Below are 16,339 nucleotides of genomic sequence, written 5' to 3'. Positions count from 1 at the left end.
GAGGGAAATGGAGGTTTAGGATGTAGTCTGGTCCTGTGGTCTGCTCCTTCAGTTCCTCCTAGGTTGGCTAGGTTAGTTTCTCTGTTAGGGAAGATTTCAAAAATGTCCAGAAGAGGTGCCACCTGCCACTTTTGGAATCGCTTCAGATTGTTCCTCTGATTATGTCCGTCATGATGTTCCATATTTACATACCTCCTAACACAGGGGGAATAGACCTTCGTTGGCCCTGAAGGCTGTTTGAGAGTGTATGGCCTTTCTCCTAGAACTGGTTACACAGGACTGGTTGTGTTTTAGATGGGAAGCATCAGGACTTGGTATACTGGCCAACAGAGGGTTGTTGTCCCACGTTATTTTTTTAAAAAAAAATTTTTGTGAGGAAGATTGGCCCTGAGCTCACATCTGTTGCCAGTCTGCCTCTCTTTGCTTGAGGAAGATTGTCACTAAGCTAGTAAATGTGTGCCAGTCTTCCATTTTGTGTGATGCTGCCACAGCATGGCTTGACAGTGGTGCTAGGTCTGTGCCTGGGATCCAAACCCACGAACCCTGGGCTGCTGAAGCAAAGCCCGTGAACTTAACCAGTGCGCCACTGGGCCAGCCCCTCCACCGTCTTTCTTAGGAGATAATTATAGTTGGTATCTACTCATTCTTGAGCTAAAGGTAGTTCCACTACTTGTAGGATAATCGGACCTTTAGAGTATTATCTCGTGTTTTTAGGAGCAGGTAGGATCTAAGAGTATTGTCACTCATGATCTGTCTTGGAATTTAAAGAGAGATGGAACTCAGCAAGGGAAAGACTATCTGAGAATCAGATTAACAATAAATTTCCCATCTAATGAAACATCTGCCAGTACAAGCTTGGCAGAGGCTAAGATAAAATATGTCAGGTATCTAGCTCAGTACCTAATCTCCAGGGAAGGACACAATCAAGGAGTTCTCAGCCCTGCGTTTGAAGGAAGTTTTATCTGATCTCGGTCAGCGGTTGAACATGGGGAGGGAATGTGGACATAAAATCATTGGGTGAATTCCCACTGTTTTCCTGCTTCCCCTGAGGTATCTTAAAGAATCACTTGGCCCCTTTGCAATGGAAGGGGAAAGTATGAGCCTTTATGGCAGAAAAGTGTAGGTTTTTTTATGGTCCTTAATTCCACATATTAATATTTTGAATCTCTTTTTCTCGTAGATAGTAAAAGAAAAATTTGCTATGGTAGCACCAGATGTCCAAATTGAAGATGGGAAAGGAACAATCCTAATATCTTCAGAAGAGGGAGAGACAGAAGGTATTATACGTTGCATTTATTCAGTCCCCTCATTTCGGTGGAGACTGCATTTATTCATTCCCCACATTAGTTTATCCATTCACTGTATATGTTTCTCAGCATCACAGTTGATATTTGGTCATGGAGGTGCTTTCCCAAGGTGGCATTGCCTTGGTGGGATCACCATAGTTCCAGATTTAGGAACTCCATGTTGTCAGCGTGTTTGGGGGACTATTTCTCAATAACCCAGCTCACAGTTACCATCTACAGGACTGCACTGCTTTCATCCACTTCCAAGGAATCGCCTTGCCTGTATCTTGGCTCCTGGAGCTAAATTAGTAACGAGAAGATTGCTCTGGCTGTTAGATCAGAGTAGGAAGGTTATCTAAGGCTTTTAGGTATTTTGTCCAAGAGTGGGGACGTCTTGATAGCTTGCTTCTATCATAAAACAGAAAGTACTGCTGAAAATCAGTGCCTAGTTTTGGCTTTCTAGGCTTTCCTTTTCAGAAACTCAGACAGGTCATCCCTCTTGTTACTGCATTTGTTGTACAAGGTGCAACACGTTTAATTCTGTTTCAGCTTTCTTAGTGAGAGTTGGTTGTGGTTATGCCTCCTTCAGATGACACTACGCTAGTCAGTCTGATTGGACTTAGAAGTTCCCACACCTCTTCTGTCACTTTGGCAGCTGATCTCTTGCGTTACCATTTTAGTTGCTTTCTCCATATCCCAAGTTTTGCCAGGGTACCAAAATCGGGGGCACTCTTTTCTCCTTATATCAACTTACTTATTCATCTGTGTGTTCAGTGGTCATTTATTCAGTGCACTTTTACCAGATCCTCATGGGGATTCAGATGTCAAACCTTTAAATTAAAACTCAGTGTCAGGATTCTTGGCTGTAGTTCCTTGTCAAGAAGTTGTCTGGGATATTAGGTCGTGAGTACTGTAGGCCGTGTTCTGGCTGGTGGCAGTCTGTTTGAAGGGTCTAGTTGAATATTTAAGCCCCATTCTAGCCAGCTGTCTTCACACACAAAAAAACCCGCAGAACTTTGCCTATAGCTTCATGCTTTTCCCTTAGTTCTAGCCAGTTCCTTTAAATAGGATCTTAAACATGGAAACTGGTCAAGAGTCACAGAGGCTTAAATGTGGCTCTTCTCCACAAAATACGTGTGCTACTGAGGGTGAGACAGCATTTATTTACATATGTTTGGAGTCCTGTATTATAGGCATAATCTTAGGTATTCATAATTCAAGGATGAATAACCCAGTGGTCCCAGCTTGAAGTACTTTACAGCCTGGAAGGAGAGGAGAGATGATCAACAAGTGGATTTAGTACAGTCTAAGAAATACTGTAGAAGGAATGTACAAGATATGAATCAAAGCTTTGTTAAGAAGGGGTCACAGGAGAGACAGGACTCCTGGGCCAGCCCTTGAAGCAGTAAGGACCCTCTGGCAGAGAAGAGAGTCTCTGCTTTTGGGCAGAATGAGCAGCAGCTACAAATGCATGAACATGTAAACAACATAAAAGGCTTTGGGAATGGTCAGTTACTTTGTTTCACTGGAAGGTGGCATAGTGTGGGTTGGCAGTGGTGATGCAGCTGGTGGGCTTTCTGTGGCATGCACGTGATGTGTGTGTCTTCCTCCTCCCCTCAAATTCTACTCCCAACCAGAGTTTAAGCAGGGAAGTAATGTAGTTACCTTCTAATATAATCTGCAGAGGGTGAGTTAAGGATGTGAGAGTGGAGGCAGGGAGCCATTTAGAGAGAGGAAAACTGAGGGGAGTGAGGGGTTTTTACTAAGGCAGAAGCAGATGACAGCTTTGAGATTTGCAAGGTCAGAATTTAGGGTGCAGGTGAGAAAGAGTAGCATCCTTAGGCTGGTCCAGGCCTGTTACCAGGACTCTGGCTTTACAGGTGATGCTAATTCACCAGGACAGAATACATAGTAACTGTTTCCCTTTTGAAAATGTTGGGTCTGAGGAGTTTGTAGTGAGTGGGAAATGTATGAAAGAGTTTGGGGATAGAAGTCTGGGTAGGAACTGTCATTCTCCAAAGACATGCCAAGTGTATTAAAAAAGTTAAAGTAAGAAATAAATCTGTAAAAGAATTGGAAATTGTCAGTAGTTCATGGGTTTCAAGGTCAAGGTAGGGAGATCCTTTCTAAGAATTTTCCTTATAAGCCATGAAAGGAATGACAAAAACTGAGAAAGAAAAATATGGTTAGATTATGTAGAAAATTAATAAATTTAAACATGATAACTAGAATTTACACATACAAAATTGCATGTGCTGGGCACTATGGATAAAGATCCACAGGTTCGATACAGCCTGTGCCCCTCACAGAGCAAATATTTAATAAAGGGGACTGAGTGTTGTAAGGAGGGAGTGTGAGTTGGGAGCATGATGGGGAAGCAGTCTTGTACAGTCAGAAGAGAGAGGCATTTGAACATGCAGGAGAGAAAGGACAATCAAGGTAGAAAGGCCCTAGAGCAGGTAGGAGGAGGTGTTGATGCCAAAAGTTTGCTTGGAGGGGTTGTTCTTCATTGGGGTATTTATAACCCATGTAGCGAAGGTTTATTGAGTGCTGGTGGGTGCTAAGCACTGTGCACTACACACAGGGGTATTCAGATGAAGCCGAAATGATATGAAGAAGATAGAACTAGGTTGGAGTAATTATTTCGGGAAAGTCCCACCTGGCTCTTCATTGAGAAATACTGAAAATTTCTGTTGAAAAATCCATTCAAATAAAGTGTTCTCATATTTCTGAACTGAAAAATTTGCTAAAAAGTAGTTTGTTGAAGTTGTGGATAATCTCTTTGCAGGTAGAATGTGTTTTGGACAACTCTAAAGGTTGTCTTTGACTTCTGCAGGATTCCAGGTTAATTTCGTTTGAATGGGAAAAGGTTCTCAGAACTTCTCACAGTTTGGTTCCCTTAAAGTAGTGTTGGTAGTGGGTATTGAGGGCTGAATTCCTAGGTGCCTGAGTTTTGTGGGTTAGTGTTCTCAGGCTGCCATACCAAAATACACCACAGAGTGACTTAAAAAACAAAAATTTATTTGCTCATAGTTCTGGAGACTAGAGGTCTGTAGATCCAAGTGTCAACAGGTTTGGTTTCTCCTGAGTTCTCTCTTGGCTTCTTCTAAGGACATCAGTTAGATTACTATTAGGGCCGACCCCAACAGTCTCATTTTAACTTAATCATCTCTTTATAAAGGACTATCTCCAAGTACAGTTGCATCTTGAGGTACTGGGGTCAGGGCTTCAACATACCAATTTGGAGGGGACACAGTTCAAGTTTTAGTAGGGTTTTAGCCTTTTTTTTTTTTTTGAGGAAGACTGGCCCTGAGCTAACATCCATGCCCATCTTCCTCCACTTTATATGCGGGATGCCTACCACAGCATGGCTTGCCAAGTGGTGCCACGTCTGCACCCGGGATCTGAACTGGCGAACCCCAGGCTGCCAAAGCAGAACGTGCAAACTTAACTGCTCCACCACCGGGCCGGCCCCAGGGCTTTAGCCTTTTTAAAACTAACATGACTGCTTGTTATAACTGAAGTATCTAAATTCCTTTCTAATTTTCCAGCTAATAATCACAAGAAGTTGTCAGAGTTTGGAATTAGAAATGGCAGCCGGCTACAAGCAGACGACTTCCTTCAGGACTACACTTTATTGATCAACATCCTTCATAGGTAGGAACTATTAATATTTTAAGTATAAGAAATTATTTGTTTATACAAACTTAAGATAAAGTGGAGAAAAAATCTTTTATTACCCTTAAATCCTACTGTTCATTTGAAACTGCATAGTATATTTACTTGAGTTGGCCACTGAGTGCCCTAGGTTTGACCTACAGAAAAATCTGAGAATTCAGAAATAAAAGGGATAGACAAAAAAATGTTTAAGGGTAACTGTCATCAGTGGTGGCTGATGAGAAAAACTAGAGAGGGTAGAAATTCAGACATTTGAATAATTAAAATGAAAGGTGAATTCATTTTGATAATTGAACTAGAATAAAAATTTCACTTATTTTTAAAGATCAATTAGAAGAAAAGAAATATTTCTCTCATAAAAGAAATACTTCATTTGTGATCTGTAACAATAACGAGAACATTAAAAATTATCCTATATAGATTACTGAGTCATCTATTTTTCTTCTTTGATTTTACATCCTGCCCATTTTATAAAAAGCTTTCAAAGTGCTTGTATTATAGAATATTTGCATATATATAACAAGTAAAAAACAGATGGTCCTCCACTTTGGTATGTTTATCTGTTGAACAAGGTGCATTTTTATACATGCTCATTCATAACCCCTAAACTGCACCCTGACCTAGGACTTTGGGGTGCCATCTAACACGTAAAGGGTTGCTACTTGCATCCAGTTGTTTTGCTGATATTGCCATGTCTATGCAAACATATATAGCTTGTGTAGTTGTTTGGAGAGTATTACATTTTATAGACTTGGTTTATAAAAAGCACAAAATGACAGGAAAGACTGAATGTGGGTTATTCGTAATAAGCATAAGTTTCAGAGTCAGTTGAATCAAAGATAGAGTGCTAGGGAGTGATCTCTGGCCTCAATGAGACACCAGTTGGATGTCAGTGGTGTGCTTGTGTTCACTTGTGAAAGAGAAGACAACGAAAGGACATGTACAATAAAATGGAAATATAGCAGATGGTGTCTAAAAGAGGAGGCATAATTAGGGTTTTTCTTATCATATTTTTTAGCTCTCTGGGAACAGAACCCCCCCTTATAACATGTAAGTCTTTTGTTTGACTTTCATGCGTTAAACTTTCATACATGTTTTTGGGAATTCATTACAAAAGCAGGGTGCTACCTGTAAAGATGGGGGGGGAAACCCAGAATCCATGCAATGCTATTCATAAGACATGAAATTACTCTGTTTAAGATCAGACTAGAATGTGTAGAATCTTTTCGCGTAATAGCTGAAGAAATAATGCCTACTAGTTAACATTGGTCCGTGGAGTTTTGGACTCAGTGTTCTGCTTTAGCAGTAAAAGTTACTTAACGTTTTTTTAAAAACGCTTTCCTAATTCGAGGGTGCAATGGTATTAGCCATTTGAATTAGAGTTTTCAGTTATCACAAAAGCCTGTTATGTACAGTTTCTTTTTTTTAGCTCTTTGAAAATGAGAATATTTGATATGTACGTAGTGTACGCTTTGAAGAACAGTATGTCTCCTTTGCACCTTTGCTTTTGTAAATAGTCATAGTGTCAGTCCAGTTTTATAGTGAGTGGTTCTCTTGCAGTGAAGACCTAGGAAAGGATGTTGAATTTGAAGTTGTTGGTGATGCCCCAGAAAAAGTGGGGCCCAAACAAGCTGAAGATGCTGCCAAAAGCATAACGAATGGCAGTGATGATGGAGCTCAGCCTTCCACATCCACAGGTGAGTCATGGCCCCATTTAGCAGGTTGTTAATTACCCAGCAAGCAAGACTATATAGAAACAAACTGATTATTTTATGAACATTGACCATAATATAGAAATCCATAGGACTACTAGAGGTGTGTGTTGGTTTGGCATTGATTGTTTTAATGGAACTTTGAGTGTGTGAACCATGAAGACGTTTAAGACTGGGGGAAATTCTTGTGGAAAATAGAAACACTTCGTTGTTAGTTGTTAAGGGGTTTTTGCAGCTGGAAGTGTCAGTGACTTTACTAGTGCATAAAGACAGTTTATCTTTACTAGTAATAGTTTTGGATTCTGTATGCCTGTTTTATTTAGGGGCAACAAATCAGTGTATCTGACTAGTTTGAGTGAACAGATGCTTGGTAAATATAGAATTTTAGCATTTTGCAGTTTTCTCAGAACCAATATGACTTTGGTAAAGTGCATCAGTTTCCCTGGGTTTTTGGTGGTGGTGCTTTACTATGCTCAGATTTGGATGTTAACTGCCTGCTCATTTCCCACTCTCCACACACACACACTTTATTCTTTCGTCAGGAAACTAAAGTTAGTGATTTTTTACTTCTGTTTCCATTTCTTTCACCCTGTGTCTTTGGAATATGGTTGTTCTTGGTTCTGTTCTCTGGGAGTTTTAAAGATGGACTTTGAGACTGTTTAGAGTGTGGCCCACTTGTGGGCCGTGGGCTCATGACCTTTTTTCCCCTCTGAAAGTAGAAGGGTGCATCATCCTCCTTTGAGGAAGGGACTGTGGCAGTTTTTAAAGAATCATAATTTGAAATGTGCATTTATTGATCCCCTACTGTGGATAGGTTTTGGAGGCTACAGCACTGAGTAAGATGGGTACTCTGCCTTTGATTTGGTGGAGCAGGGGGCTGCAAAACCAACTGTTGTGTAAGGTTAAGAGCATGCACTTCAGAGCCGCACTGTGTAGGTTTGAATCCTGGCCTCATCTTCTGCTACCGTGTGACCTTGAGCAAGTCAATCTCTCTCTACCTCAGTTTCCTTTTCTGGAAAATGGATAGTAATGTTATCTTCTTTATAGGGTTGTGATGATTAAATGAGTTGTTGTATGCAAAGTGCTCAGAACAGTTCCTGGCACATTGTAAGTGCTATCTATATGTTGTTGTTGTTGATGTTTATTATCATTATCACTACCAATATTACAATTGACCCTCTTTTTCTGTTGGAGAAATAGAAAGAAGGAACTCTAGTAATTCCTTTGGGTTAATAATGCTTGTTACAATTTTTTGTTTTGATTAGAAAAGAAATGGTGCTTGTTATAGAAAACATTAAAACAGGACAGAAATATTTAATATGTAAAGCGAAGATTCCCTAAGGGTAGTTATTCTTAAACTCGGTATATATCAGAAGAGTTAGCTTTTCACTTATACAAAATATTAGTGAGCCGCTAGTAACTCCCACACTTTTAACCATTTTTTCCTTTTTTTCTGAAATAAGCACAAGAGCAAGATGATGTGCTCATAGTTGATTCAGATGAAGAAGGTCCTTCAAATAATGCTGACATCAGTGAAGAAGAGAGAAGTCGCAAGAGGAAATTAGATGACAAAGAGAATGTCAGTGCAAAGAGGTCACGCACAGAACAGACAGAAGAGCTTGATGACGTTATAGCGTTAGATTGAACAGAAGCACCGCTAGAAAGAACATGAACCCTCTTACTGCGTTAGGTCATCTGGGCAGAACCAGGTTATTGTTATGTCCTTTGTTCCAAAGGGAAAAAATTGATACCAGTGACTTGAAGACGATTCTGCTCCCTTCTAAAGCATTTGTTTGACTAGAACCTTTAGGAACATTGCGGTATGCTGTATTGAAAGTAGGAATATAGTTTTAAAACCCTTTGAACAAAGTGTGTGCATATCCAGTCATGAGATGAAACACCACAATGCATGTTGCCTTTTTAATGTAAATACTCTTAGGTATCATTTAATAGTTTTAAAATATTGTGGTTTAGTAAAGTTGATACCTGGTTATAAATATTATGCCTTTATTTTTGGTTAGAAGAAGAGTTATTTTTAGCCTAGATCTAACCATTTTCATACTCTTAACTGACTGAAACAGATTCAAAGAAGTATCAAGTGCTATGCATTGAGATTTGTTTTTAAATGTTAACTGGCACTATGTATATTAATGTAAAACAATGTTAATTTACTCAAGTTTTCAGCTTGTACTGCCTGGTATGTCTGTGTAAGAAGCCGATTTTTGTGTATTGTTACAGTTTCAGGTTATTTATATTTGATGTTTTGTAAAACTCAGAACTATACTGTACTTATGGACCAAATAAATGGCATCTGCATCCTTGTTCTCCATGCCTGCACAGTGCACGTTTCTGCTGCCTTATTGGGTTTATACATTGTATTTACTGCAGGCATGCTAAATTCTTTCCTTTTAAAAAATTAACTCATCATGGATGTGGAAGTTAAAAGATCTCCGCTGTTTGCCATAGATGAGCTTTTAATGGTTGTGTTGCTTTTTAAATTTGGATTGTAAACCATTAGCTTTTTATTGAGAACATTTAAGTCATCTTTGCCCAGCCCCAGTAACTTGCAGCCTTGGATTTGAGATTCCAGAGGAGAGTCTTTCCTCCATTCTGCAGTCTTCTCTGGGTTGTCCCCCAGTTCATCAGAGTCCGTTCGTGAGTGTACCATTCAGGGCCCAGCTCCAGCCTACAGATCTGGCCAGACCAGCACTGAATGGATCAGCCCTCACATCTCTGCTCTGGGCCATCAGAGGGCCTGAGCCCTGACGGTACTCTCCTCACACAGATGTGCCTTGAGTTTTCAGATAAGAGAAACCCACGAATCTGTTTCCCCCCTTTTATACCTCTGCCTTTGGTGTTTTTGGCCACAGTCAACTGAATTTGAAATTGATAATTCATTATATTGTTCCACTTTATGTAATTCTTATCCTGCCATCCAGCTTAACTCTTACTCCTTGTTTTGTATCATTTGTAAATTCAGCATGTAATCAAAGCCTTCAGAAAAATCGTGTTGAACAAGACTCACCTCTCAGGAGCATGCTGCTTGATGCCTCCAGGATGGACTGACTGCTAGCCTTCTGATAGAGCAGCTGCAAGCAAGCTGGATTCCCACTCAACCCTATCAGCCTGTGAGGTTCACTTTGCATTTTTAGGTGTTTCATTTTCCTCCAGGAAAAATAATTTCAAAATTACAGAACAATGTAACATAAAAGTGAAATATCCTGGCCTGGAATACCACCTCTCAGAAATAAGTTTTGGTTAACTGGTTGGTCACTGATGATTTTCAGTTTTGAAATTTTGAATTCTGAAAAGCTCTCCAGAAATCTGAATTTTGAAATTCTTCCCATTCCTTAAAACCTCACCCTGCCTTTTTAAAAAAAAACAGTTGCCAACAGTGTGTTTCTGGCATTTTGTGTATGTTTCTTTGTTGTTTTCTTTCCCATTTGAATGTACGTGGCAGTAAGTGCCAGTTTGGTCTGTAGAGGTGTGTTTCTGTTTTGGCAGACCGGTGGTTTCATCTTTGCAACGATTCTGTTACTACCTTGTCTAGCAGTTTCTGTCCATTTTCTACCTGTTTCTATAAAAATCAGAGTTTACCAGCAAGGCAGGTCTGGCCTCAGGGGTCCTGCTCAACTAAACTAAGCAGATCCATGCTGCCTCCATGTCCCTGGGGGCTGAAGACACTTCAGAGCTGGTCTTGTATTCGTGGTTTTCCCATGTGAGTTTTCTTCTCAGTTGGGGAGCTGGGAGCAGGGCTCATTAAGGGTGTTTCCCCAGTAGCTCCGGCCTGAAATACAGCCTGACAAACCATCTTCCAGCCTCAAGGGAGCAGTCTGGTGACTCAAGTTTACTAGAGAGCCCATTGTCCCAAAGATCTGTTCTCATACATGGCGTATACCATGAGAGGATTCTGTATTTTAATATAAAGCCTGAGCCCTTAACAAAATAACTGATTAGGCCAAGATCATCAGTGGATGCCAAAACCTTTAGTAAAAGGCTGCTGAGGAACAGAATCTTCACACAGTGCTCAAATGTTGTGGTGCAGGTAACTTGAGAAAGGAAAGAAAATCAGTCTTGACAATAGACTGATCGGTCACCACTGTAATCAAGTGATCATACCTAGCATCGCTAATGGAAGAAGCGGATACATGCTTCCTGAGGAGATGATGAAATGAAGAATACAGCAGCGCTTCGGTTAAAAGAAAAGTTAACCCAAGTCTAATCCAGTGTGTAGACTTAACCTCCAGCTGACAGGAAATAGAGGGGATAGAGGAACCAAGTAAAGCAAAACTAAGAGGAAACGGTCGGACAAGTATAGGACGTGGGACATTGTAGAGCTCAAGTGCAAAATAAATGACTAACAATTCTTGTGACAATTGGAAATTTTAAAATGGAATAAATTAAGCTATAATGGAATTATTTTCTTAGGTATGATAACATTCTTGTAGTGATATAGGCCTGTGTCCGTATTCTTGGAATATTAGGGATGAAGCTTCATAATAACCACAACTTTTAAATGGCTCGGTGAAATATACAATACAAGAAGAAAAAAGTAAAATCAACATTTATCAGATCTAGGTGGAGCCTATATAAGTTCACTGTACTATCCAACTTTTCTCTGAAAGCTTTCATAATAAAAGTGGAGATACATATATATGTGTGTATATATATATATATGTACGGTCTGTATTTTCCTCTTGTGCCTATGTGACTTTTTCAAGTTTTGTACTGAGTATATCTTATGATTGAAACTAGAAAGGCAATAAAGATTATATTAAAAATATAAGTTGGAATGAGAAAGTGTCACAGTGATTCCTGGGTCCAACATCTTGAAGTCAGCTTTACTCATCCTTGTTGCCAGGCTGTGATGTAGGGAGAATTCTCTTTCATTTCAGCCTCCAAAGAAGAGAGCCATGTTTCCAGTAGATTAATGGTCTGCTTAGAAGCTGCCAGAAAGCATTTGGTTCATAATAGATGTTCCAGTTCCTGAAAATTGCCCATTGGCGGCACCAGTGTCTAAAGTGGACTTGTGCTATGGCCAAGGAATGTGGGCAAATTTAAGCCCCCTACTAGCCTTTTGTAATAGACAGAAAATAAAAACTATTAAAAGTAAATAAAACCCAAAGAAATCAAGGAGGAAAAAATGTTGGCAGGTGTTTCTAGTCATTGTGAGTTGTAGAAGTGGTGGAGGCCTCCCATTTCTTTGCATCTTGAAGTAGTGTTCCTGAGGTCCGGAATCTCCATTTGATCATTTTGCAGGAGGTTATATTTGGAGAAGTATTTTTAGAGACATTTTCATACTGGGAATACTGCACACATAGAACTTTTTTTTCCCTGCATCTAATTTAAAATAAATTCCAGCCCAAAGTTTGAGAAGGTTTTAAACTCTCACTAAAAAAATCAGCTGAGTTGAGCTATAGTGCTTTGATGCTGCTGTGCAGTTTGGTTATGTTTTGAAGACAGTTGCCTCCTGGTAAAATAACATTTTTGGAAGTTTTACTAAGTGTCTCTGACACAGCTTTAAAACTTAGAAGTGATGACTTACTACATAGGGAAAGACTCTGAACAAAAATTTTAGTAGAATGTACCATACTCCAAGAAGGTCCTCAGGCTTTTTACCTTAGAAATGTTGCAACAATTCACTTAGATTTTCGGAAGATCAATCAGTCTCAGAAAAATGTGGGCATTGTGCACACGTGTCATTCCCTCATCCTAGAAACATGTAGTGCATCCCTACTTGGCACCATGCCGCGCTTCTTGGGAAATGTTGCCAACCTTGCCAGCCTGGGTAGAAACCTTTGAAAGCAGTAAGACACTCAGGGCTGGTGTGCACAGAAACCCAGCTTCTCATCCCACGGCAGCAGTAGGTGGTGAGATGGGGATCCGAGAGCCCACATTCTGTGTGTTACCAAGGTTCCTCCCAGTTGGTCCGAGCTGCACCTTCCAGCACCACCATAAGACATGCACACCCGCCTGGTGCTCAAAAATGCTCCCAAAAGCTGTAGGAATCTGGGCATCCCCAAATAGTTCTTCCCCATGGAGCTGCAGACTGGCTGGGGTCTCTGCAACGTACAATGTTTGTGCATAAATTCCCATTCCTGAGTGAAGGATAAGGTTTCAGGGCAAGAAAGTGAAAGTCTTTCCAAGATAGCCACTTGCTCCCTGAAGAAGCAATGTAATTGTCAAATCCTAACCCTGATTGTTAGATTGGGGAACCGTCCGCCGTGTCTGTGGCTTCAGTTGTCAATGCTTTGAAACCTGTGCCACCAGAGAGGCCTAAGGGGATACTGGGACCAGGGGAAGTTGATGGTTGAAAGAGCTAGGCTTCAGAGAAGGGGATGGAAAAGTCACCTTGGGCACAACTCCCAGTGGATGGCCTCCCCATGTGTCAGACAGAACATGCGCCTTGAGTCTGGGTCTGGTGCTGTGTGTGTATTGGAGGACTGGCCCCCAGGTAGGAGCTGAGCTGGGAGAGGTACAAGTGGGCTTCAGGTGAAAGATTCCTGCTGCTCTCCCCAGGAAAAATTATTTTAAGGGTAAAGACCACTGCAGGCTGAGTGGAGAGAAAGTGTGGAACCCAGCAGTTCCTCCACGTGGAGTTTGACTGCATGCCATCCTCTTTTCCTCATAACCCAAGTTATCCAAACACATTTGATTGACATCTGACTGGGAAAACCCCTGAACTGTGTCCATAGTTAAGATCCAGACAATATAGACACTACAGATAGATTCAGGAGTCTGATGGAAGCTAGGTTACAAGGAGAGACAACCGGGGGATCTCTCAAAAACTCACCATGAACATGGACAGTCTGGATAGGATCAGCCTCTGGGACCTTACAAGGAAAAGATGGTGGTTCATGAAATTGACTATGGTGGTATTGGCGAATGCTATAAATCAGGGCTCCTGATTTGTACAAATCTCCCCCAGGGTGTTGGTTGGTAAACATTTACCAGCACACCACTGGACTCAGAAAGAAAGAGGGGCGAACACAGAGAACATCCCTATATCAGTGGAGGACAGAGAAGGCATCAGTGGAGGCTGGGCACTGAGTCCCTGGACGATGCTTCAAATCCCACGAGTGAGACCATGTCCCTTTCCTCTCCCCCACTGCGCTTCCAGACAGAAAGAGCCAGCAAATTGAGATCAAACATTCAACATGCCTCTAGTGAGGATGCCGAAGAAGATGGGGTCTGGGACACATTCAGGTTGTGCATAGATGAGATTACAATTCTGAATACTACTTTGTATTCACTTAACATTACAATGGTATGATTCCCCACATCATTAAATATTTTTAATATATTCATAAATAATTGCTTAATGTATTTCCCACTTCGCAGAAGTACTTTATTCTAATATTGAGTATTGAACATCTTATTTATTTATTAAAACTAGTTTTGGTCAATTTTATTAAAGAAAAATTTTGCATGATTTACTTTTCACCAGTCTGTTCTGGCATGCTTCTAACAATATCAGAATCACCTGGATCAATGATAGCCAGTGTGCATTCTCTAGTAATTTCTACATGCTGTGCCCAATTCAATAAATTATCGACACTGTAGTGATGGACACTAGTTTTGGCCAACATGGCATAATACTCTATTTCAGATTTCCTCAAGGCTGGGCAGATGTCGAGGATGACCAGTTTTGCTTTGCCTTGTCTGATCATTTTCAGAGTCCACTTGTACCCCAGCAGTATTTTCCACTTTTCATAATGAATTGGAGCCTAGAGTTGATTGACTCAAGTGACTAATTCTTCTTCTTTGCTGCCACCATCTTCCTGTCTTAGGTGTGGGTCGGCCCCCAACCAAGAACCGCTGCCAAGATAGCTGGGGGATCCAGAAAGCAAACACTTTAGGTAGTTTCTGTTATGAGTTTTTGTTGTTGTTATTTATTTACTTACCATTAGAATAAGCAATGTGTTTTAGCTGACCGTAGCCTCCAATATATTTAAATCTTGAAAGCTCTAAGTGGGCAGGTGGGGATGGAACAGTTATTTAAGAACTACCGTTGAGAGCAGAGCTCCTTCTGAGCTCCTTTTCTGAAGGCTGGAGATCCTAGAACTGTATAGCTGCATAAATAATGTGGTAAACAGTTTTGTACATGCGCTGTTGTCTGCATTTTGGATCACTTCTCTAGCATAGAATAGATTCTTGGAGCATCACTGCTTATGAGTGTTTTTGTTCGTGAGGATGTTAATACCACCCAATTGCCCTTCCTAATGGGAAGTACCAACTTATACCAGTAAAATATATGCAAGTTTCACCACAGTCTTGCCAATATTTCCTTTTTTAAATGGTAGATAATGTGATCAGTGAAATGTGATATCTCATTGTTGACTTAAATTGTTTTTCCTTTCTCAGAGTGGAAGATCATTTCATGAGATGGCTTCTCTGGATATTTGCTTCCCAAAACGCTTGCCCTCACCTGTGCCTGTCCTACCCCCGACCCTGAACCTGAGGGAGAGGGTGCTGGAATTCTGAAAGCTCTGAGGTGTGCTGGGGAGGAGTTGCTGGGCCAGACATTGCTCCATTGCCAGCTGAGGAGAATGAGCCACAGCCAGCTCCTCAGTTACGTTGAGGCCAGAGGCCCTGGTCTGTTTTCGGGCAGACCACTCCCCATCCAGGCTCCCTGCTCCCTGCGATGCTGTGGGCCCCTCCTGGAAATCTCTGAGCAGGGATGCCTGGAAAAGAGAACCCTTCCATTCGAGGTGGTCTTCCTGGATCCACTGGGTCCTGACAGATAATGGCTTGCTTGCCTTCCCTATAAGCTGTCTGAAATATGTGACAAGGGCTTTGTCGCTAGTGTTTTTGGGGACAAAGCCCTAGTCACCTCTTGTGCCCCCGGCCCCCACGTGGCCCCCAAGGCGCCCCGTCCCAGGATCTGTGGCGGCGCAGTGCTTTCAGGAGCATCTCCCTCGCGCCTCACCCAAGACCCTGAGGGCAGATGCTGGCAAAAGGAGTCCTCGCATCTCTTGGTGACCGCCCGTGGCGGTCACAGCTGAGGCTCAGCCGCCCACTGGCTCAGCCTGAGGCCTGCCTCGGGGGCCTGCGTGCGCCGACCAGGCGCGAGGGCCAGTCCTCAACCAGCCCCCGCTCCCAGCACCGGGCGCCTTCCCCACCCGGCAGGTGGGGGCTCTGGAAGCCAGCGCGCAGCCACATGGCCCCGGGCCGGGCTGGGGGTCGCGGGGTCACGCGAGGTCCTGGGGGCGCCTCGGCACGAGACGCACCGTGTCCTCCAGGGTCCCGGAGCGGGCGCAGCGCTTCTGCCCAAGGCTGACCGTGCCCAGCCGAGCGCCTGAAGCGGTGGCGGCGCCGGGACAGGAGATGAGGGAGGATGTGGGAAACGTCTGTCAGCTGCTCCCGTTTCTCCGGCCGGGCCTGGGGGAGAATCCGGGATCTCTCCAGAGGCCAGACGGCCGGGAGCCCCGCCGGGCCGGGCTCTCCCCGCGGCGCCACCGCGCGCCGCTTTCCGACCGAGGACCGGCCGGGCCTCCGCGCCCCTCTGCGCTCCCGGCGACGCGCGGCCACCGCGGCTCCGCCGCCGCTACTGCCGCCGCCACTCCCCCCGCATTCCAGAGGCCGCAGCGCCGTCTCCTTCCTCGCATTCCTCCCCCCACAAAGGAGTCCCTCCGCCCCCGGCGCGGCCGCGGGAGGAGGGGG

The 16,339-nt window shown here is 42.7% G+C and overlaps 2 protein-coding genes across 3 annotated transcripts in view; both read left to right on the top strand.

The window, feature by feature from the left end:
* The window catches only part of UBA2 (ubiquitin like modifier activating enzyme 2), a 36,508-nt gene extending 25,049 nt beyond the window's left edge, over nucleotides 1–11,459 (top strand). Inside the window, exons 14-17 of one of the 2 annotated variants that reach the window (XM_046681680.1) lie at nucleotides 1,181–1,277; nucleotides 4,838–4,943; nucleotides 6,525–6,661; nucleotides 9,657–11,459. In XM_046681680.1, the coding sequence (XP_046537636.1) occupies nucleotides 1,181–1,277; nucleotides 4,838–4,943; nucleotides 6,525–6,661; nucleotides 9,657–9,742 (426 nt within the window). In that variant the 3' untranslated portion in view covers nucleotides 9,743–11,459. Of the gene's footprint in view, nucleotides 1–1,180; nucleotides 1,278–4,837; nucleotides 4,944–6,524; nucleotides 6,662–8,139; nucleotides 9,006–9,656 lie in introns of those variants that run through there. The other variant, XM_046681679.1, reaches the window with a different exon arrangement.
* Nucleotides 11,460–12,421: 962 nt separating this feature from the next.
* Nucleotides 12,422–16,339, top strand: part of WTIP (WT1 interacting protein) — a 28,556-nt gene continuing 24,638 nt past the window's right edge. Inside the window, exons 1-2 of the mRNA XM_046682201.1 lie at nucleotides 12,422–12,464; nucleotides 15,711–16,317. Of these exons, the coding sequence (XP_046538157.1) occupies nucleotides 12,422–12,464; nucleotides 15,711–16,317 (650 nt within the window). The remainder of the gene's footprint in view (nucleotides 12,465–15,710; nucleotides 16,318–16,339) is intronic.

Source organism: Equus quagga, chromosome 13 (assembly GCF_021613505.1).
Source record: "Equus quagga isolate Etosha38 chromosome 13, UCLA_HA_Equagga_1.0, whole genome shotgun sequence".
Classification (NCBI taxonomy): domain Eukaryota; kingdom Metazoa; phylum Chordata; class Mammalia; order Perissodactyla; family Equidae; genus Equus; species Equus quagga.
Note: the sequence above shows the minus strand (reverse complement) of the source record. Positions and strands in the feature narration are given on the sequence as shown.